The sequence below is a fragment of the Topomyia yanbarensis genome, chromosome 3, assembly GCF_030247195.1.
Source record: "Topomyia yanbarensis strain Yona2022 chromosome 3, ASM3024719v1, whole genome shotgun sequence".
Taxonomy (NCBI): domain Eukaryota; kingdom Metazoa; phylum Arthropoda; class Insecta; order Diptera; family Culicidae; genus Topomyia; species Topomyia yanbarensis.
Window position 1 is genome coordinate 258,691,594 of NC_080672.1, and position 21,710 is coordinate 258,713,303.

Here is a 21,710-nt window from a genome sequence, read left to right on the forward strand (position 1 = left end):
AATGTGCTTCCTAGACATTGCTGCTTTCCTACCTGCTTCACTCTACCTCTTCTGTCAGCTGGAGCAGAGGGCAATCCTTGTTCGGCTTATCCTCCACAGCGAGAGTTTCCGCTTCTTTTGGATTTTTATTGTTGGCCGGGGAAGTTGAATTCCACACAACAGAAAACAGTTCACAAACGCGAAAAATTTACAACTTAACGAGGAAAGCTCACCAAAAGCACTGAGTGGTGAATGTGACTCAATTTTGGCAATTGATACCACGACGAGAAACAAAAAGAATAAAAGAGTTTATACTTGTCTCATGTAAACTCAGCAAGTAGGTCTGGTGCTTCTATAAAAGCCAATCCCAGATCATTAAAAATATCCGAGTGAAAGCCTTACCGGAGGTGGCAACCCTAGCAATCACAAAGGTAAGAACTTTTCCGAAAAAAATAATACTTCCAAAGTTAACGGTTTAGACGCTAGTAATTTTTATCACGAAAGCGTTGTTTAAAAAAAACTGCGAGTTAGAGTAAGTTGGCGGAGGCAACGTGGGGCAAGTTGGCAGTTCTATATACTCTATGTATATATAAACTATGGGATTCCTATTACGCGGATTCCTTTTTCACGCCGCTAGTTATTCGCGAAGTAGGAGACCCGACTGCACAGTGAAAAAATATCAAATATTTTTATTTTTGGAATTCACTCCAAAGTAACACAATATTTTTCTTGTTTATCTCGTCAAGGAAGATGACATTTACTTCGGCCAATCGCCTGGAGAATATATTTGCCATTGAATACGGAGTACGTGTTTCAATGCCGGGGTATTGAGACTGAAGCATAATAGCCCATGTTGGTTAATATACTGTTTTATTGAAAAGACATTCAGTAAATTTCCATTTGATTTTTTTTTCCTGGCATACCGCTAACCAGAGTTACAAATATTCAAATTCATAGAATGAAAATTGATCATATCAAGCCGCATTCATTTTCAATATACAGTGAAGCAACTAAAAAAGTCAAACGAATAAACAGATTTTCATTCATCTCTGATTATTGTACGAAGCGAGCGTGCAGCAAGGAATCAAACACATCAAAGTAGGCCCTGGCGCAATGTAAGCGATGATAATTATTATTTTATATGCTTTTTCAACATTTGATAACATTTACGTAGACAATCAGTGAAATAAATATTATTGTACAATATCTCATTGAATGAATAACATGGATTTTTGAATGAATATGTTTTCTATTCATCGCGAGTCGCATCAGGTTCATTTTAGCTGTTAAAAAAGCGTTTCTAATATTTTTAAGTCTGCCGCTAACAACCCACACATACCGCCCCGAGGCCGGGGTAAGTTACGGATTTTTCGCGTCACATATTTTTGTCTATAAAATCAAAGATCAAATTTTATGTTGCCAAAAGTCTGCCTTTTTACGCAATGTGTTCTATTTTGAACGATCAATCAAATCAAAGCGGAAAAAATGAAAACTTATAACACCGCCAACTAGACCCGGTCTCCCCTACTATAGTTCGTGGGACATGCTGTGAACCCGCGAAACAGAAATGAATTATCCTAATTAAAACTTTTTTTTTTCTTCCAACGAATGACTCCCGTCAGATCCAAATCACCTTTAGTCCTGCGGTCTCACCTAATCGTAATTTGTATGCTGCTTAAGGCACCGCAACAAGTTACATCGTTCGAACAGTTCGTTTACTCTCTGATCCACCACCCAGTTAATGATGTATACAAACGATTAAAAGTGATTTAACCAAGTGGGTCTGAGATGTGTATGGTCGAGGGCGCATAAACAACGTGCACTATATAAAGTCCGAGCTCGAATATGATGCTGGTTCAGTGAGACTATTTTTTTTGAAAGCTTTTAAAATCAACTACATTTGTTGATGGTTGAAGTCAATATGAGGCAAAGTGCCAATAGCAATAATTTATTGCCTGGTCGTTGTTCCAAAAGCTAATTTTGTGTCATCCAACATTAAATTTATCGTTCCACAGCAAAAAAAAACTTTCCTTCTGAATGCGAAGCACTTTATCAATTAATGATCCGATGATTGTCAGATCATGGCAAGCTTTCTCATAAATCACTATCAAGAAGATACTTGTTATTACGTTAATAATCTTCCCCTCTAGTACCCTCCACTACCTCTCCAGGAGAGTGGCTGGCAGCGTTGTCTCAATGTTCCGAAATGATGCTTTATCAGGCAAAAGTAACAAAAATAGACAAACTAACAGCACACAACGAGGGTGAACGATGACCGCCGAGGAATGTGTGGAAACAGTGGAACCAACTGTCCAAAGACGAGCCCGATGGGTGGGAACACGGAAAACTTTTATATCTCATAAAATAGCAAACTGTTCGAAAAGTTTTACTGTTTTTTTTAACATTATTTGTAGTATTCTAGTGGCGGCACGCTTCCGTAGCAACAGACAATACTAGTAGAAAGGTTTCTTTCGAGTGCTTCCTAAGACAATAGAAGCAAAGCCGGGGTACTATTCCTCTCATGGTACTTGACCTTTCGAAAGATTTCGCATACGATTCCCAGCATTTGGAGAATTAGTGTATAATGATCCTATTGAGATTATGTCGTTCATCTAACCGAGTCCCGAACATAATTCATCTCGCTGCCATCAGACTTGGGCTCCACCAAGACAAATGAACTATAATTTTGCATATTCACGAATCTACGTATTACTCAAAAAAATTAGATCAGCCAAGTACATTGATGTAACCCACAATTCAAATTTTATTTACGGCTTTGTCAGCAGTTCCACTTTCGAAAATGTCTCTGTTCACTCTTCAATGTAGTCTCGCATTATTTCGGGTGAATCGAAACAAAAAATCGGCACACAAACCTGTACCACAGGGCACACCCTCTCCGGTTATGAGTCATGTTTTATGCATGATGAATGTGCGACAATAAAACTGTACCAGAAGGTCGTAAACTCGTCGTAGGAGCTCTATAAAAAGTGTATTACCCTCCCAGAGTGGATAGTATAAATTGAATATGCAAACTGTGAAGCATACGCATCCCATAGGAATATATCAGCGCTCTGTTATCAAGTACCAACTTTTTCATCGACCGCTAAATCATTGGACCAATCATGCTTGCCACAAAGCCACGTCGCTTTTTTGTCTGCTTTGGCTTTGCAATTTGATAGTGCTGGAATTATACAGAAGCCAAAAGTATGTACAATTTTTACATCGGTAGCATTAACCGACCGTGTCCCGACAATTACTCTCGTGCTATAGCAATCCGCAGCCCAACTTGGTTCATCTACTTCGACTGTAGTAGATGGAGCAGTGCACTTGAACAGCTTCCCAATCTTTATGGGTAGAGGCAGCTAGGAAGAAACATCGGTGTCTAGTTTTGCCGCGGTCGTCTTTTATGCTATCAGGATTGGAGTTGAAATCGCTACTGGATGCCATATAAATTATATCGACAAACGATCGCTGGACATTATTTATCGTTGTCTTTATTTCCGAACTAAATAGCACGACACTTTTAACTGCATCACTACTAATGTTCTCTACAAGGGTGATTCAATTCAGTGAGAATACTTGAAAAATGTGTACAGTTGAAAGTTATGGCTTTTAATTGTTTTAAAGTTGTAAATGTTTTGCACATTGTTTTATGTATACATTTGTAGCTATAAGCGGTACACAGAGTATGGAACTTCATTTTCTAATTATTCATAAAGTTACATTATCATTATGAGGTGAAACAAAAAATTGAAAACGTCTTCAACCCACCTATTGGTGGGTAAAGACATTTCTTATAACTCTCACGCGTTTGCTGTATTTAATATAAAACGTGTTAACTTTAAAATTGTCTGAGATATGCACACCTTACCAAATTCAGGAATATTATCTATTTTAACCCTAGAACGTTGCATTTGCGATTTCCACCCTACAACGTTAATTAAAATCAGTTTTGGTAATCGAATCTGGTTTGGAATGATTTTGAACTTAAAATAAATTTAAAATATCCTTGAAAAATTCAATTTAAATTTAATCCCATGAAAAAAGGCCACCAAAAACGGCCGAAACGTCGGGCAATCTAAAATCAAATCGTTTGCCTAGAGTATTAAGACTGAGAAAGCCGTTAAATACCTGTAAAATAGACATTTCTCAAGAATTTAAAAATTTTCGGGGGGGGGGGGGGGTCCGGACCCCATCACCTGGATCCGCCACTGATCACGATTTACACAAACAAATATAAGGTTACACTGGTAACCGTTACACCATTTTGCTGGGTTTTGAATACCCTTTCCAGCGGTACCAAGTTTTTGGAAATCGGATGTAAATTGATTCGCGTTACACATATTACTTTACAGAAACCGAAATTTACTCATCAGAATCAGAAAAAGAAGAAACGTGCTCCTGTACAAACGACGCCGCCAAAACACCTGAAATTATATCGGAACATGGGTGACCTAATACCCCACCAAAATCACTATAGATGTCGTTACTGCGCATTATAGCCTTTTCATAAAGGACACTCGGCCAACCTGCCCCTTCGGCCAACCAGACCCAACTCATAAAAATATCCTTGAAAAATGTTCGAGCTGGTTGTGTTAGATCCTATTTTCTTTCACTGCAAACACTACATTGCAGATGACCAACACGGTTTCATGCCTAAACGATCGACAACGACAAACCTGCTCTCGTTCACAACATATGTAATGGATGGATTCGCTGACGGATTGCAAACCGATGCTATTTATATGGATCTATCTGCGGCCTTCGACAAAATCAACCATGATATCGCAATAGCGAAGCTGGACAAACTCGGCATTCATGGACAACTTCTGCGCTGGTTTCGTTCCTACCTCGATGGAAGGCAACTCCAAATCAGCATTAAGGACTGTCTATCTGCACCATTCTTCGCTACATCCGGCATACCACAAGGAAGCCATCTCGGTCCAGTAATATTCCTCCTCTACTTTAATGACGTCAATTTCACATTACAAGGACCCCGCCTTTCTTTCGCCGACGACATGAAATTTTTTTCAACAAATACGGGATAAAACCGATGCCGAGCTTCTTCAGAGGGATCTGGACAGCTTTAGCACGTGGTGTGATCAAAACAGAATGGTTTTAAACCCGAGCAAATGCTCAATCGTTACGTTCACGCGGAAACGCCAACCGACTCAGTTTAACTACCATTTCTTCGGCTCGAGCATTCCAAGACACTCTCACATCAAAGATCTCGGAGTCATCATGGATTCGGCATTAACATTCAAACCACATACGTCATACATCGTGGATAAGGCATCACGACAGCTTGGGTTCATCTTCCGAATAGCAAAAAACTTCAGGGACGTATATTGTCTTAAATCGCTTTACTGCGCGTTGGTCCGCTCAACGTTAGAATATTGTTCAGCTGTTTGGAATCCGTACTACCAGAACGGGATTGACAGAATCGAGGCTGTCCAACGCAGGTTCATACGCTTCGCCCTTCGTCATCTCCCATGGCGAAACAGATTTCAGCTGCCAAGCTATGAAAACCGTTGCCAGCTTATACACCTCGATACACTCAGCATTCGGAGGGACTGCTCTCGAGCCCTGTTCGTCTCGGACTTACTCTCTGCCAGAGTGGATTGCCCTACAATCCTCGGACGTCTGGATCTTCAAGCCCGCGTTCGAGCTCTACGTAATAACTCCCTTCTGCGAGTTCCGTTCAGGAGAACCAATTATGGTTGCCAGAGCGCTGTAACCGGACTCCAACGAATTTTTAACAGTGTGGCGAAGGCCTTCGACTTCAACCGGACGCGGAATGCTATAAAAGCGAAAATGTTGTCAATTTTAAAATGTAATTAGTTTAAGCAACCACCATTGGGGCCAAGGGGCTTGTTGGTGAAGGTAATAAACATAAAAAAGGAATTTTTCGTTGCACATTTAATTGCTTAGTTTCTGGCGTATCGCATACATGGCGCTTACCCTGTGGAAGGGTAAGTTGGCGGGATTTTCGCGTCTCATGTTTATATCTAAAAAAATAAAAACAATTCATCAAAAACGGATGAAATTCTTAGATGTAGACAACAGTGTGCCTTCTTATGCAATGTGTTCTATGTTGCAGGATCATTTGCATTAAAAAAGAGACAAAGTTTACGGATTTTCTTTGCGATTATACTTCCACCTGGTGGTGGGTAGATTGTATACAGCCCTATCAATTAGTTTATGGCAGCCATGGCGAGGGCAATGAAGTAATGACATTTGATGGTTTGTTATTACTACTGGCTCCACCCAGGAGCGAAGAGGTCTGACAGCGTGGCACACATTGTGTCAACCGGGTACAGTCGAGCGCCCTAATTCAAGAACCTGACGTTCCTGGAGAAAAGTAAGCGCATGTAGTGCATGCTGGACTCCGTTCATTTTGAACAACTTTAAAGCACTGAATATCGATTTGATAATATGGTGCCCAAAAACAGTAGCTCGAGTATCGTGGAGTGAACTTTAGCACAATATTATCTAAATCCGTTGTAAAATGAAAAATAAAGCATCACACATCATCAGAATCCGACACTAACTTAGTGACAGAACAAAGCTAGCGGCGGATTGACGCTAACTCCAAAACAGAGACACTAATTTGTTTCTAAGCAAACCCCTAGTCAAGCGTGATGTCCGCAAGAGACGTGTTTGAAAGTGATAGAAAATGACTATATTGACGTAAGGCTACATGATCTATTACCGCGTATCCCTCCTGAACAAACTGTAAAATGTATGCCGCAATATGGAGATATAGAATCCGTCACACCTGATACTTGGAGAAACTTTTTCCCGGGTATTCCCAAAAGTGTATTCTAGTGGTGCGGATGTGGCTGGAAAAACCTATTTGACTATAAATCTCAAAATTCGAGGAACTGCTATTAATGCAACTACGCTGGGCACCGCGAGGGGCAAACTTCTACGTGCAAGTATTGTAAACAGGCAGCGTACCATGGACAATCTTGTGCAGAAGATGCAGATGAGAATGCATCTCAACCCATTGTCAACTCATCAACGGAAAACCAGTCCAAAACAGTGTTTTCAGCACCAATACCTGAATCACAAGCGGTGGCCAAATTTGTGGCAACTCTCCAGGCCATAATGACTACCACAAAAAAAGACTTCAGCTACCTAAAACCAACGGAATGCGACAGTGGCAAGGGAATTAGTAGCAATGACGATGAGTTTACACAGCAAACAACATTTGATGACACGTTTTCACCATTTTGAACAACGACCTCGCGGTGTAGGTAGGGTCGAAGCAGGTGGCAGGATCTCACGGTTCATCCTAGCTTATCAAGCTTTGCTAGCAGTATCGCATTGTTAACTGCGTTGAAAGCGACCTTAAGATCTGTGTAGACTGTGCCCACCAGAAGTTTACTGGATATTTTTCTGTGTGTTTCGACCCCGGAAGAATCCGTGCTGAAAAGTGCTTATGTGATATCGACTATCTGAAAACAGCACCTCGTTGATAAGCGACTCAAGTACGTCAAGTACTCGTCCTCGGTTTTCATCCTTAGCCCTCTCACGTTTTGGTAGTACAAACGCAAACCGTCAGCGCCACGTACCAAATGTCCGGACATATTGCAAAGACGCGATGGTCCCGTTGGCATACTAGAAACCAGAAGGTTTTCAGGAAGCGGATTGTCATTTAAAAACAAATTATTTTACTGAGAAGGGAGTTCGGAAGACTCCCTCATGACCTCCGAACGCAGGGCCGGGACGATTTAGCTGGTAGCACGACTGCATTGAAGCGCTCGAGGACTTCCGTAATACGGTATAACAGGCGTCCCGATTATGGCAGCGCAGCGTGGATTTGTTGGAGCACTCTCGGCGATGACATGCTTCATTGTAACAGTGGCATGTTGTGCAAGAAAGGAATTCGAAAGTCATCAGCTAGTTTGTCACTTTGTTTGTCACCATTGGGCTTTCCGAATTTTCAAGAAGACTTCGTTGGTTTTGTCCGGTTCCACGATTGGGTTTTATTGGTATGTCGATGAATTCCTGAAACAGCAGGCCCTTGGGCCAAGTAGGCGGAGTATCTATTTTTTTAGTACTGGATCAAGGCCAATCTTGACAAACACGAAGGACAAATTTGTCGTGTTCTTATCCTTTGGAACTAGACGCACAATACCTCTAGTGCCTTCATCGTTCAAACGACGAAAATGGATTTTCTGAACGTCGCTGTCGGTGGTCATAGGATGAAAAACACACCAGTGTAGCCAGCATTTGGGTGTAGGTGTTTCAGGAAGGTGCGAAGATTTCCTCTCGATAGGATTGGTTGACTGGCTATAACAACAAGCATAAATGACTTGTTACACTGACGGCTCTCTAGTGGAGAGACGTGCTGGTGTCTACTGTCGTAAAATGATGTTCTCATTCGCTAGTATACTGCATTCAAAGTAAGAATCGTGCAGGGACAATCGTCTGTTCAACAGAACTTGTTCGGCAAAGTACTTTTGCTCCGATATGCAGGCTATAATCAAAACCCTTAGTTCGGACAAATCACGATCCACGCAAGTGATTGCATGTCGAATTCAAGTCGAAGAACTAAGCATTGACAAAACTATCACCCTCGGTTGGATGCCCGTACATTCCAAACGTAGTGGTAATGAATAGATCGAAAAATTGGCCAAAGTGGCAGGTGCAGAGATTAACTTGGCTGATCCTGAGCTTCTTTTGCCAATTTCAACAAGTTGGATAAGACCTGGTCTTAGGCTTCAGCCGAGCACTGTAACTATCGACGAAAATTGAAAACTTGACGTCAAACAAAAGCTTTTCTCAAAAACTGTGCCTAATGATTTCAGAATTTATGGTTTTGGAAAATAAACCGTGACATGCTGATCAAGGAACTGCAAACTCAATTATTACATGGCTACTATTTAGTGCGCTGAGTCATTTTCATGTAATTTTTGTGAAATAACATACTAAAATTGTGAATCCAGTGCGACAAAGAGCTTTGCATCCGTTTGTTTTTGTGCTGTCATTTTCTCCGCTTTTCTAATTCTACTTTCTTCTTCCGCATTCTCTTTTCTTTCGGGTGCGGATGACTTGTTGAGTAGTTTCACATGATAGTAGCTTGAGCTCATTCCTCTTCAGTTTGTACGTCAATAACTTGGTCTGTCTGATTGTAACGTTCAGAGCTGGGCGATATCTGCTAGATTCGCCCGATGGATGAATAATGTGAATTGTTCGTTCGAGCAAAAAGAGAATGAATATACTGTTTATAATTGGTTAGATATTCTAGTGAAGTTGACTTGTGTACCTTTCGCCTAGTTCATCATACCAAGGCAAGTCCGAGACGCCGTGAACTTACAATAAGTTTCAATTAAAACAAAAAAAGCATTCTCCTTCTTCTAGCTGATTGAAAACATCTATTTGAAAATCAGCTCAGCGAGAAGAACATATTGACTATTTAGTGTGGTCTGGCCACCCACTCGCCTGGGAGAGGAAGCAACGCATTGTGTGTTGAAAGTGATATATGCGACTTGCTGACATAAGTTGGTTAGATTTATTGGCCTCATTAATTCATTCAATTTACCCATTCTGCCACGTGGGATCGACCGTTTTATCGACAGTTTTGCTGCTAGAGATGTGGAATGGTTGCCGGTCAGTTTTGTGGTAGCCTGGTAGATTCAGCCATTTTGGATCGCCTATTCTAAATGTCGTTTGCAAATTTATTCACTCCCAAAAATTGCTGAGCTTTTAGCTCGAAGTTTGAAAATTGATCAGTTAGATTATTTGTTTATAAAACATTGTTTGAATTCGAGCAGTGAAGATATTGATTTATTCCAAACTTTAAACACCTTTTCAAAACCGACTTTCAATTCCGCCAGCCGTTTCGGAAAATGGTTTTTGATCCCGACTCGAACTTTCAATGACTGGTTTGTGACACAGGTCGATAGTATTGTCACATTGTCAGAGCGTAATCACATACATTTTCTAAAAAAAATCTTCTCAGCTATTCGGTTAACCTTGACAGCCAGGTTCCGGATAAATGCGCTTTTTATGGCGTGAATTTCACGTGATAGATAATCCGAAGACAACCGGTCAAAGATAGATCTGTAACCAGGGTCACTGGTGTATGCATGTATTGGTGTAATAAACGGCTTTTATTATACAACATAAGCCTGTTTATTACCACCATTGACTTGTTTCGTTCATCATTTATCTGCGAGCCACCCTCTTTTCAAAACATGGACAGTGGACTCGTGCGGAATCTAAATTGGGAAATAAATTATAGATTCAAATGCATGAGCTAATTGCTTTTAAGGCAATAATTGCAGTTGCGAACTAAAGGAAAACAAATGCAATGACACTAAACTAAAATAAAGTTGTACACTGATTGTGACATTTTAACTGAACATCCCAATGTGATATGTGATATCCTAGAATAGTCAAGTCATAATATCTATCACATTTGTAAACGCGTCTCTGTTAGTCAGGTGTATATTGCGTAATATTTCTAGTGTGATTCATATCTGTTCCATCGGTAGACATTACGTTAAATAATTGTAACTTTATTGAACAATTCTCAATAGATACATGACCCAATAAAATCCTGATGTACTAACATCTAAACGAAAAGGAAAATGTTTTCCGAGCAAACATTACTAAGTCTACTAATTTCCACCCAGTTAAAGCGATGCTCCATTGTTGAACCACCCTTCTACAACACGATGCTCGGGCACGCTTGTGAGCGGGGGTTGCGGTCGTGTCCAAAATTTATGCCGCGCGAGAAGAAGCACTCAAACACCTGATCGTGCGAATCATCGCGTCGAAACGTTTTTCTGAATTATGAGGAAGTAAATATTTATACACCTGTTAATTATTCCATCTTCGAAAATTGAGCTTCTTATCCCCTGATAACTCCGGCAGGGGCAAACATATAGTAAGCCAGTTTCTGGTGTTTTGCCTCGTATATTTCATCCAGCGGGAAGGTAGCAGAGTTCCAACGATAGCCGGATCTAATTATAGAAGTGCCATTTCTCACCCGGAACGGGACAGTCATATTTCCAGTCAGTATGCTCCCGTATACTAGACAGTGAATCGAATTGAAGAAAGATGTCTGTTTTTTCCAAGGCGGCTGATCAGTTGGGAAAAAACGAACTAACTAGCTGACTTTGTTTATTTATCAACTGAAACAGTAAATGCGGAATGCTGAGCGATTGATTCAGAGAGGTTGCGTTTAACCGTGCGTCTACGCTTCTGCCAGCACAATGTAGTTTACCCACAAACGGAGTGGCAACAGTAGATACGGATTCCCTGTGGGTGGCCACTACATGGTCCGGTTCGAGAACTGCAGTTGAACAAATTGAACCGCACGATGTTGATCTATTCAGCAGGTTGCTTATGATGCAAACGAGCAACCTGTGCTGTGGGCCAGTTCACGATATGACGTATGCGGGGAGTGATCTATTTCTGTCGAAACGGATGTAAATTCTAAAAAAAAGTATTTATTTTTAATTCTACGTGCGTGAAAAACGAGAAATCAGCTTTCGCAATGACGTACGATACTCCCAGTATTTATTGCATACTAGGTATAGATACTCAGTCCGAAGTGGGTTTCTAATGAATCAGTGTTCGATCGTGAATTAGCACCTTTTGTTATACATTAAACTTAGAACAATAAACAGAGAATCTAGGTCCTGTTGATGACGTTTAGCAAAGCTGAACTCAACGTACCATTTGGAATGACGGATTGAGTGAGATACAAAGATTTTCAAACGTCTATGGCCTACAGCACGATGATGTTAATTTTTTCAACAAATTAAATTTCTGATGCAGAGTTAAATTTCAGTAAAAATTCAGCTTTGAATTCAAAAAGATTCAACTTAGTTCACATTCCATGTTTAGTATACTGATCATTGCATTAGATGCATTTTATAGAATTAGTTTTTTGTGGTAGTGTTTTCGCTATATTTTGTCCATTATTTTTTGGTGTCGGTAACTGCGAGGCTTACTTTTTCCAGTCATTTGCTATCACTTTCATCAACTTATATGTTAAGTTGTACAATTTTTAAATTACAAAACACTATTTTGTCTTCATTTTACATTTGGGTCCACCTGAGACTTATGTGTCTGAACGGTATTGTTGTTGTGCAACAAGTGATTGATATTTATCGGTCCAGCTGATTCGATTATGACAACATCAGTATTCTCCTCGAATCTCTCCACCACTTGAGATTAGCCGCTGCGTTGGTAGATAGAATGGATAAATATCTTCAAAGACATTGGCTAACGTATTCGAATGATGATGATGCGGCAGAACAACCTATTCCTTTCTTCGTGACACTGCAACTTGGCTCTAACTGTCCTCAGACCACTTTGTGAACTTATGACAATCAGTTTCCCACATATCAGTGCTGTCAACAATATGTACACTACGGAAAACTCTGACTAGGTGGGATTTCATAAGAATAAAGCACCTGCCGTAACAAGAACAAAAAAGGCATCATTATCTTTAATTGAGTCTCGAATTGTTGTCCTTCCGCCAACTCTTGCTAAACTATTGGAGAAAGTAAAATTATCAACACATCTTCCCTACTTTCCTCTTGTAACCCATCATTTTCTGCATATATTAGACCAGCGATACTCAACCTTTTGCATACCAATTCCATTTAGTTTTTCTGCATCCTTGCACCATTTATCTAGAGAACATCTCCTCAGATAGTCGGTGACCCAACTGAGAGTTTCGGTGGCGGAATTTGTCGTGATACCAAAACAGCCAAGTCTCACCATAGGTACTTTAATACGAGCTACTCGATCTAGTTCCTGGTGTGAACCCAGCCTGTAGGTGTAGATGCCAAGGTCGGTTCGGTGATTCCACATGGACAGTAAAGTGAAGACGCGCGACCGAATCGCCGTAGATACTTCCTGAAGCACCCGGGAGCCTGTAGAAACTGTGTTAGATGAAAACTACTTTCTGCTGATACAGAGATTATCTTTAGAACAACATCATCCACGAATTCAACTATTTCGACTTTTAATTATAGCCTCTAGCCAAATACAGAGCCATATGGGACTTCCGCAGTGAGTCTCATCGACTTCTGCCTTTAAGTTATGTCTTGCTTTTTAGAATATTACACGAGTATTAAGGGACTAGTGCTGCTATAACCTATCAGCTGGCGCTGCTAAACACGTTCTTGACGACTTTCGTTACCACGGCACATTTTCACGGATTTCCTCTTTTCCTGATTCTAGACCACTTACTCGCTTCGTACATTTCGTTAGCCTGTTCAGAACAAACCCTGTCCAAAACTCTTTAGCAGATATATGGGCCCATATGATGCTGGATCTCTTTACGGTTTCCCTGATCTACCATCCAGGCCCCTAGCGTGCGGTTGGCCGAGTTGGCCCCCTAGGAGGAACTACTGTAGAACATAATTGGAATAAGTCATAATATAAGTCAAAATCAGATTATCCTTTCCAGGTACATTATTATTGTTCGAAAATTGCACTGAAAAGGAAAGCAAATGTTAACACCAAAGGGGCGCAAAACTAAGACTCCACCGAAGGTGCCAGGAGACCACATTACGGCCCTGTCAGTCCCATTCAGATTATTCAAAATAAATGGTGTTGTTGACAAATGTAAAGCGGGTGGAAAAGAATTTACGAACGTGCTTCAGGTGCGCTGCACGAAAATTCCAAAGGCAAAGACTTCAAATTGAAATAAATAATACTGCCCTTGAATGTGGTCTATCCCAATTATGTTTCCATAAAATTGAGAAAACCAGCGATAAAGCTTGCCAAATTTATACTTTTTGCAAGCTTTATCGCTGGTTTTCTCAATTTTATGGAAACATAATTGGGATAGACCACATTCAAGGGCAGTAAAAGCTATAGCAAAGATCGTGGAGTGAGCCGAATCGATTATCATCGAGAAGTCAGGAGGCGGGCAAAGCGTAATTGGTAAATCAATCGCCGTATACGCAGCACACCTGGATTTGATTCCCAATCCTGATTTTTCTACAGATATTTTTTCTAATCCGAAAAAGAGGCGAATGACCCTAAGGTAGCTCTTTTCTGTTGTTCTACACAAGAGTGCTAAGAGCGTCTTTCAAGTCACAAATTTTCTAGGCACTGTTCAGGCAGAATCTCCCCACAGCAGGCACGCTACTTAATACAAGAGTCACTCCGAAAGATCCTCTGCGTACTTGCCACACCGGCTTTTGCCATTCAAAATCTCACTGGAACAAGTGGTCCTTGAAACAACAAACCCTGTGCTTCCGTTCATCTACGCCAAGCAAACACGAATAGGTGACGCCGCCGTCGATCTCAACTGTGTGAACGGGATGTAGACGGGCGAGTCTTTTACAAAATACTTGTCGCCAGTAATGTCTAGCTTGCTTTAGATAGGATAATACAATACTGAGCTTATCTTCGATATCTGTAGAATACTTAGCTGATTATCTGCAATCCGAAAAAAGGTTTAAATATGATCCGACTGAGATCAATGTGTATGATTTTCGACAGGTAGTCTTCGATGACGAATCTTGTATTACATTCGATTTATCATCAGCTTTCTCAGAAGAGTTCATTTCGAATTTGCTGTGATAGGAGTGGGTAGACGCTCCCATTAAATCCTCAGCTCAGTTAACCGATCTGCATGTACAGTCTCCAGGATAAATCCATCGCCTTCAAATGCATAATGTGAACTGATTTAATTAAGTCTCCCCTCTATTTAGTGTTGTGTTGTTGATTCATCATCAAGGCTTTGTTCGAAATAGCGTGGAAAAGCGTTTGCGAAAGATTGTCTGAAAATTAGTTCCCGGATTTCATTTATAAATGTAATGCATACTTCGAAATTGAATGAAAATTGGTAAAAATTTGTGTTAATTCTGCTGAGACATCGGTGTATTCCTCCCTCCCTGCCTAATGTGTGAGAAACTAATAAGTCTGAGGGTCTGCAAGGGGTGCCAAACCATCTTCTTCTTGTTGTTGTTCTAGTTGTTCTCCGTCGGTCTAGTTCCGTTACGAGTCTAAACACCGACGCCAGAGAGGCGACTCCACTAGATATTGATCCATCAACTCATGAACCAGGGACCAACGGCTTTATTTCCCCTACGAAGGAAGCCGTGACCACAGATTTTTTTTTCACCTCAGAAGAGGGTGTCAAACCCGAGGTCCCAACCCCAAAGGGAAAAAAAAGCGTATCCGCATAAGAATACGATGGGTCGCAGATTTGACAAACACAAAACAAATTCAAGATCATCTGCATAAGGTGTATGCATATGTTTACAATAATATTATTGGTGGCTAACGCCTTGAGGACCTCAAAAAGGCTGAAAGCACTAGTTTCTGTATTCAAAATTTTATGTGTGAATTCATTTTTTTTATAATAATCTTTTTTTTTGGGTAGTGAAGCAGTATTTATGCAATGTCGATCTTGCCAATCGTAAAACCAAAACTCTCGCTTTACGTATGCCTATACTGCCCGTGTTCGCAAATCAGTCCCAAAAAGATAGAAAATCCCATATAAAATGGAACAAATATGCGATCATGGGCAGTATACCTGATATCATCTTTGGTTTTCAATTTATTTGCAGTTTGACAAGGCCAAAATTGACAAGACCATAATTTGATATTGGAACGGTCTATCCCTGAGAATGATCATAGGAAGGGTAATCCCTCGGCCAAACCTGCTTAGTCAAGTCAGCAAAATTTCTCTTGTGATTATCTATAAAACAGCACGCAGCATAGTATACTTTGACTGGTTATCCTTACTAATGAATGAACTTGGCACTATCGAAGTGAAAGTCCTGCTCATCCAGATTGTGTCGCTCGAATGTTATATTACTTCTATTGTATTCATCTGTCTATATAAAATGGTTCATTCGTTAAACCTGAATTTTGCCTTCAGGGGAATTGTAATATTCATTATTTATCGGTTGGATTGTCTTACCTAATGTCTTACCTAATTTCGCATCCAGCGCCACATATTCGTTGACTCGGTGCTGACAACGTTCAACCTATTGGCCTAGGCGAAAAGATTTATTTCGCTGAACAACTTAAAAAACGAGCTTGTTTTTACAAGACCAAAATATAGATTTCCATATAAATATGGATAATTGAAATATCGAAGTCAAATTACATGATCTGGAACCACTTAAATGCAAAGTGGTTATTAAAAGATTTATGTCGTATTTCGGAGAAGTTGAATCCTTAACGGAGAATATATGTAGGAACAACTTTCCAGGTATTTCAGTGATGTTGTTGTGGTGAAAATGGGGGACCGATTTTTTTTAAATTTTACTTTTATAATTAATATTAACGTAAACTGTGTGGTCCTAATGATAATTTCTTAATATATTTAAAAATTCAGATTGTATTCTAAAACGTGGAATGTGAAATTGACTTCCACATTCCACGTTGCAGAATACAATCGAATGATACCGTGTAGAAAGTACGCTGCAAACCAACGACTTCACCGTTAAATCCATAGTTAGTCCGGTGAAGAGGTAATCGGGGGAATATATTATTACAAATGTCACGAGGGCGAACTTCATATTTATTGCACTGAGAAGCTCAGGGCAGTCAAATCGATCGTGCAAAATATCTGAAATCGTCATAGCACGTCATACCCTCGCACTTGCAATATATCTAGTGCGATAAGCAAACCACGACTTTCGTAACTTGGCAGTCGGTGAGGGTTGCTCCAAGCCAATCGACGAAGGGCAAACCGAACTAATCTGCGCTCTACTGCCTCAATTCGGTGGACACCGGGAGAAATGACGGTTCCACACAACTGAACAATATTAATGTTAATGTTAATCGTGGATTCTGCTAGACAGTATTCGATTTGAATTTCTTAAGATTTAGAGTCTTTCGGTTGATTTTGTTCCATTCTGCAAAGGTTACCAGTTGGCGTTGAAAGATTGCTGCAATATCAGTATTCCGGATTCTGTGGTATAACTTGAGGTCATTAGTGTATGGCAATCGTAATCCTTCTAAACAAAAAATACGTCATTGAAATACAGGAGAAAAATCAATGGACCGAGGTGGCTGCCTTGCGGAATACCACCAGATGAAACGAAGAACTATTCGGATACACGATCACCTATCTTAACTATTGGACGACGATTACTGAGATACGATTGCATCCAATGGAGAATATTAGTAGCAAAGCCAAATCCATCCAATTTTGCCACTGCAATAGTGTGATTAATCCGGTCAAAAGCAGCTGCAGGGTACCTATAGATAAGTAAGTTTGAAGGCCGTCTGACATGACGTATGTCAAATAGGTTGTGAATGACAGAACATTCGTAGATGTTGAACGTTTTAGCCCAAATCTATGTAGAGCCTCGTAGATATACTGTTTCCAGTGGGGGGGGGGGCTCCAAATCAGCCATTCCAAACAGCTTAGGAACTGCGCTTAGCATTGTAATACCACGATAGACGTCAACTTCCTTTTTTATTCCCCTTTTTTGAATCATTCCCCCTTACCTTACCCTGCAGCACAAAACACAATGCGTTAACACTATTACACAGAGAACTTTTTGAGCACTTCAAAAACAAATTAATACATGTCAGTTCTGTGACCAGACAGCACATTACGGGGAAGCCTGCCCAGAAACTGCGGAGAATAACTCACATGACAACTGCAAAAGCTACCTCAAGCACTTCAAACTCAACAACCATTACCACCAGTGAAGAAGCTACTACCAAAGATGAAGAGTTCACACTCCACAAGAGCAATAAGGTATGAATAACATCTGATCGTGAGTGTCACGGTAGTAGCCTAGATGATGACCCGAAAGTGAACGACAAAGAGAGAGAGAGGGAGAGAGAGCATTAAAAGTGCATGATTCATGTAAAATTAAATGGAACATAACAATAAAAGCAAATGTGATATTACTTGGTCTGGATGACTAACGGCCAACCAAACCTGCTTTGACCACATGGACCACCTACGATGGTTTTAATGCACCTTGCCAAGTTCCTGAGCACATGTTAACCCGATTTCTTAGAAATATCGACAGTTTGTCGCAAAACTAGTTCCAAATTAGGAATACGACATTCTTAACAAGTTCAAGTTCATTGTCACTGATAAATGCGCTTGAGAACTCCTGATCTGACAAGCGATTTGCACATGCGATTCGCACCTAGGTTTGTATAGGAAAGTGTGCTTGAAATAACTTATTATTCTCTTTGTTAAGTAACAGTAGGGATCTATGAAGTTTGCCAACAGTCTCTTGCATTTTCTCGAGCCCTAACGCCTTATATTTTTACAGTCATGCTTTTTATCTATATCTAATATATACCAAAGCGCAGCGTCTTCATTTATATGAGTAAGCATTAAGACGAATGATGTGAACCAGCTCAAGATCGAGCCAAGCGCGTGTCGGAACGGAGCTCGACAGTGCTGTAGTTCCAATATACCTTTCGACCTTGGTGCGATATTAATCTGACATTGATCCAATATCGATCCAACATCAATCGCCACATTCTGTCTGGCTTTTATTGAAAATTCTGTATCCATAATTTATTTCTGTTTTCTTGTATTTCCCGCAAAGGACTTTCTTGCTTATTAAGTAACGTGGTACTTGCCGTTGTTGCAAGGAATTCCGGAAATAATGTAAATGGTTCTTATCTAATTAATTTTGGGTAAAGTTAGAACCAGGCATTGCATTTATCGCTTATATGAGTAAAGCTTTGTTATTTCCCAAACTATTATTTTTTTAGCAGGGGTCACATAACACCTTCACTTCGGCTTAGGAGCAAGACATGTAGATGAGTCCACTGGCTTGTCTTGTGTCAGTTTATCTTTATCGATGATGAAAATTCGTTTTTATTACGCTAACGGTGAAGACAACGGTGTACTATGCTACTGAATAGCACACTCATCAGACAAGTCCAATGAATTAAGTAAAGTCCGTTGGCGTATCCTGTTAAATGCTAGAATTGAACTACAAATTGCATATTTTCCATTCTCCGCGCTATGATATTTACTTGTTATTTAAAACTATTCACAGCTTAATTGAAGAACAAGTGTTAACCAATTATCGTATGAATGTCTCCATATCAAACAAAATCGCTGCCTTAACAACAATGCGTGAATTCTGAGTGCTGATGGGTTGTTCAGCCAAACGACCACAGCGCGTATTGTGAGCATTCTTCGGGACGATGTTTTTTTGGTGCCAAAGATAGCCAAGGCCATGCGACGCCCCACAGTCGGAAACTAGCACGCATCACATTATTATTCATAATTCGAACCATCATCCCGGCCAGCCGAACATCGACAGCAATGAAGCAATGAAACCCGGATTTATAAATTCCTGCGAAATTCCATCTGCAGAAAAACTCCGTCATTAGAAAGACAAACAATACCGATGGCGCCCGCCATAAACTTAAACATCAATCGTCGGATTCGCGTCTCACCTCGGTGACCGAGCAGGTGAATCCAAAGATGTTCCCCGTCTGCCGCTCACTGCCGCCAACCCAATGACAAACGCCGTGAATTGGTTCCGGGGTCGCGCGCGTTGCCGCATGGAAGCTGCATTAGCAAATAGCAACATTCTTGCGTTCACGCCAATACTTGTTATTATCTTTTTACCTATATTTTTTATGGTCGACCTCGTTGCATTGCCGATTTACACAAAGGCAACGGTTCTTCCGCGCGCGATTAGTTCATTGATTCGTTTGCTACTTTGTTGTGATGTGCGGTGCATTTTATTGAGGTATAATCTGTTGCTGCATTTGTTTGTTTTCCAAATGGTGCCGGCTGACAGTGAATTTCGATTATGGTTTGTTTATTTCCCACTATTCGTAGTCTAACTTTCAAAAGGGTGCATTAGTATTAATCATTATTTAATTGCTGTTCACCAACATACCGTTATTCCAGGAAGCCGGATCCGATTCTTCGGCAACTGACGTTCGCCGTACGTATGTACTTGAGTCCGTTTAATCCCCATAAACCACATGTTGTGATGATCATCATTTAGCATGATGAAATGTCTGATTTACCTGAAATGTTTATACATTCGTTTGCTTTTACTACGAATTATGAGCACCGATTTTTGTTTCTGAATTTGTTCAGGGATTTGTTTACTTTCAACTCAATGGCGTTTGAGTGAGTGAGTTCCCTCTTCTGGCGCTACCCCGCCTACTTTGTCCGCGTTCATGGCTCGCATGGCTGAGCGTTCTTGAAGGTACTAGTGGTAAGGATCGTCAGCTGTACGGGGGACGCCACTAAACCTCTTTGGCTGATGAAGTGGGCTCTTCTGGAGGATTTGGTTGGAACCGTTTTTTTCCTCTACTTCTCTCGGTTCGATTTCTAATTTCATTACCCATTGCCTACCACAGTTACGGTGGGTAGGTACCTGTTCTCGCACATTCGATTAGTTTTTTGCGATAACCTACGCGCGCGAGCTTTATTTGCGTGCGTACCTACGTACCAACATTACATATTTATACAATCATTACACATACAGCAGGGGCGCAAATGGTCTTCCCCGTCAGCTCCGGCTCCGACAAAAGGAGATTTCACACCTTCTTGCTGAGTTCCGCGCAGAGGCGCCTGCCAGGCTGAATCTTTAGACGATTGTTGCCGGAGCAAATTCAATATTTTCACATCATTCTTTCCGCGCTTCTATGTGAGTGAAGAACTCAATTGGACCAATTAAGAAACTTATACTGGCTCCGGTAATTAATCGTGTTTCTTTCTCTAACCATTTCAGGTGAAGTTTTGCCATTGATCACTCGTCCCGGTCCAGATCGTAATCGTCGAAGTTAGTGCAACCGATAGCAACAGGTTTACCCCGTAGCTAGAGTGATATAGAAGATCGTATCCAGTCCAGTATAATGCTTGTCAGTGTGAAAATGTCGCTTGGTTTAGTGTTGTTTAGTGTGCTGTTGGCGTCGTCTGCGAAGGGAACCGTAGCAGCTGATTCCGTGTTATGTAAGTATACGAAAATAGTTTTAGTAAATATAAACTGTTGCATTAAGATTGAATGTTAGAATGTTTAACACCTGAATCTGTTTTGCGGATGATAGAGATCAGGTGAATGACCACGAAGGTTAAATCCTAATCAACATCATAACATGCTAGTCATATAGTAAAAATCCTCTTTTACCATTTTTTTATAATAGCAAGTATAAAAATCACACAACAATCGACTCGGTTCGACGAATTGAGACTAATTTCATCAGACATGACTTGCGCAAATTTATCGTGGTCACTTGCTTGAACATAATCGAATTGGTTCTTGTACTTAATGAACAGAGCTTAGATGATACTATTTTTTATGTATAATACATCTCAATTCGTGTATGTACTATCTTATCGTACTCGTAAAAATGCTGAGAAAAACCATGCTTTTTCGATTGACTCTTGCAGGGAATGAGTTAATAGATCATTATTTAACTAACGACACATATCTGAATAATATGTGCAATCACAAGGATTGAAACTATGTTAACCCTAGAACGGTTTTGTGAGATACATTTGTACCCCAGAGCTATTTGCAGTCCCTGTTATTCCGTTAGAGTTTATTTTAACTGCAGTCAATCTTTATCCTAAATGAAATTGATTAATAAACTTCTATTAAAGCAGGTGCAACCTATTTGTTTTACTTGATCAACTTAACAGTGCCCGCTTAGAGTTTGTCTAGGGTACAAATGTATCCCACAAAACCGTTTACGTTAGTGTTTTGTCATGTGTACTTAATTCGGAATATTTAATATATCCTTTTTAAAAGCAAAATATCGATGCATAGTAAGCG

General features: G+C 40.4%; 1 protein-coding gene across 2 annotated transcripts in view; it reads left to right on the top strand.

Annotated features, from left to right (window-relative positions):
• The window catches only part of LOC131693210 (BMP-binding endothelial regulator protein), a 277,957-nt gene that overhangs the window by 71,802 nt on the left and 184,445 nt on the right, over window positions 1-21,710 (top strand). For both annotated transcript variants that reach the window (XM_058980858.1, XM_058980859.1), the window contains one exon: window positions 20,667-20,887. In XM_058980858.1, coding sequence (XP_058836841.1) covers window positions 20,791-20,887 — 97 coding nt within the window. In that variant the 5' untranslated portion in view covers window positions 20,667-20,790. The remainder of the gene's footprint in view (window positions 1-20,666; window positions 20,888-21,710) is intronic.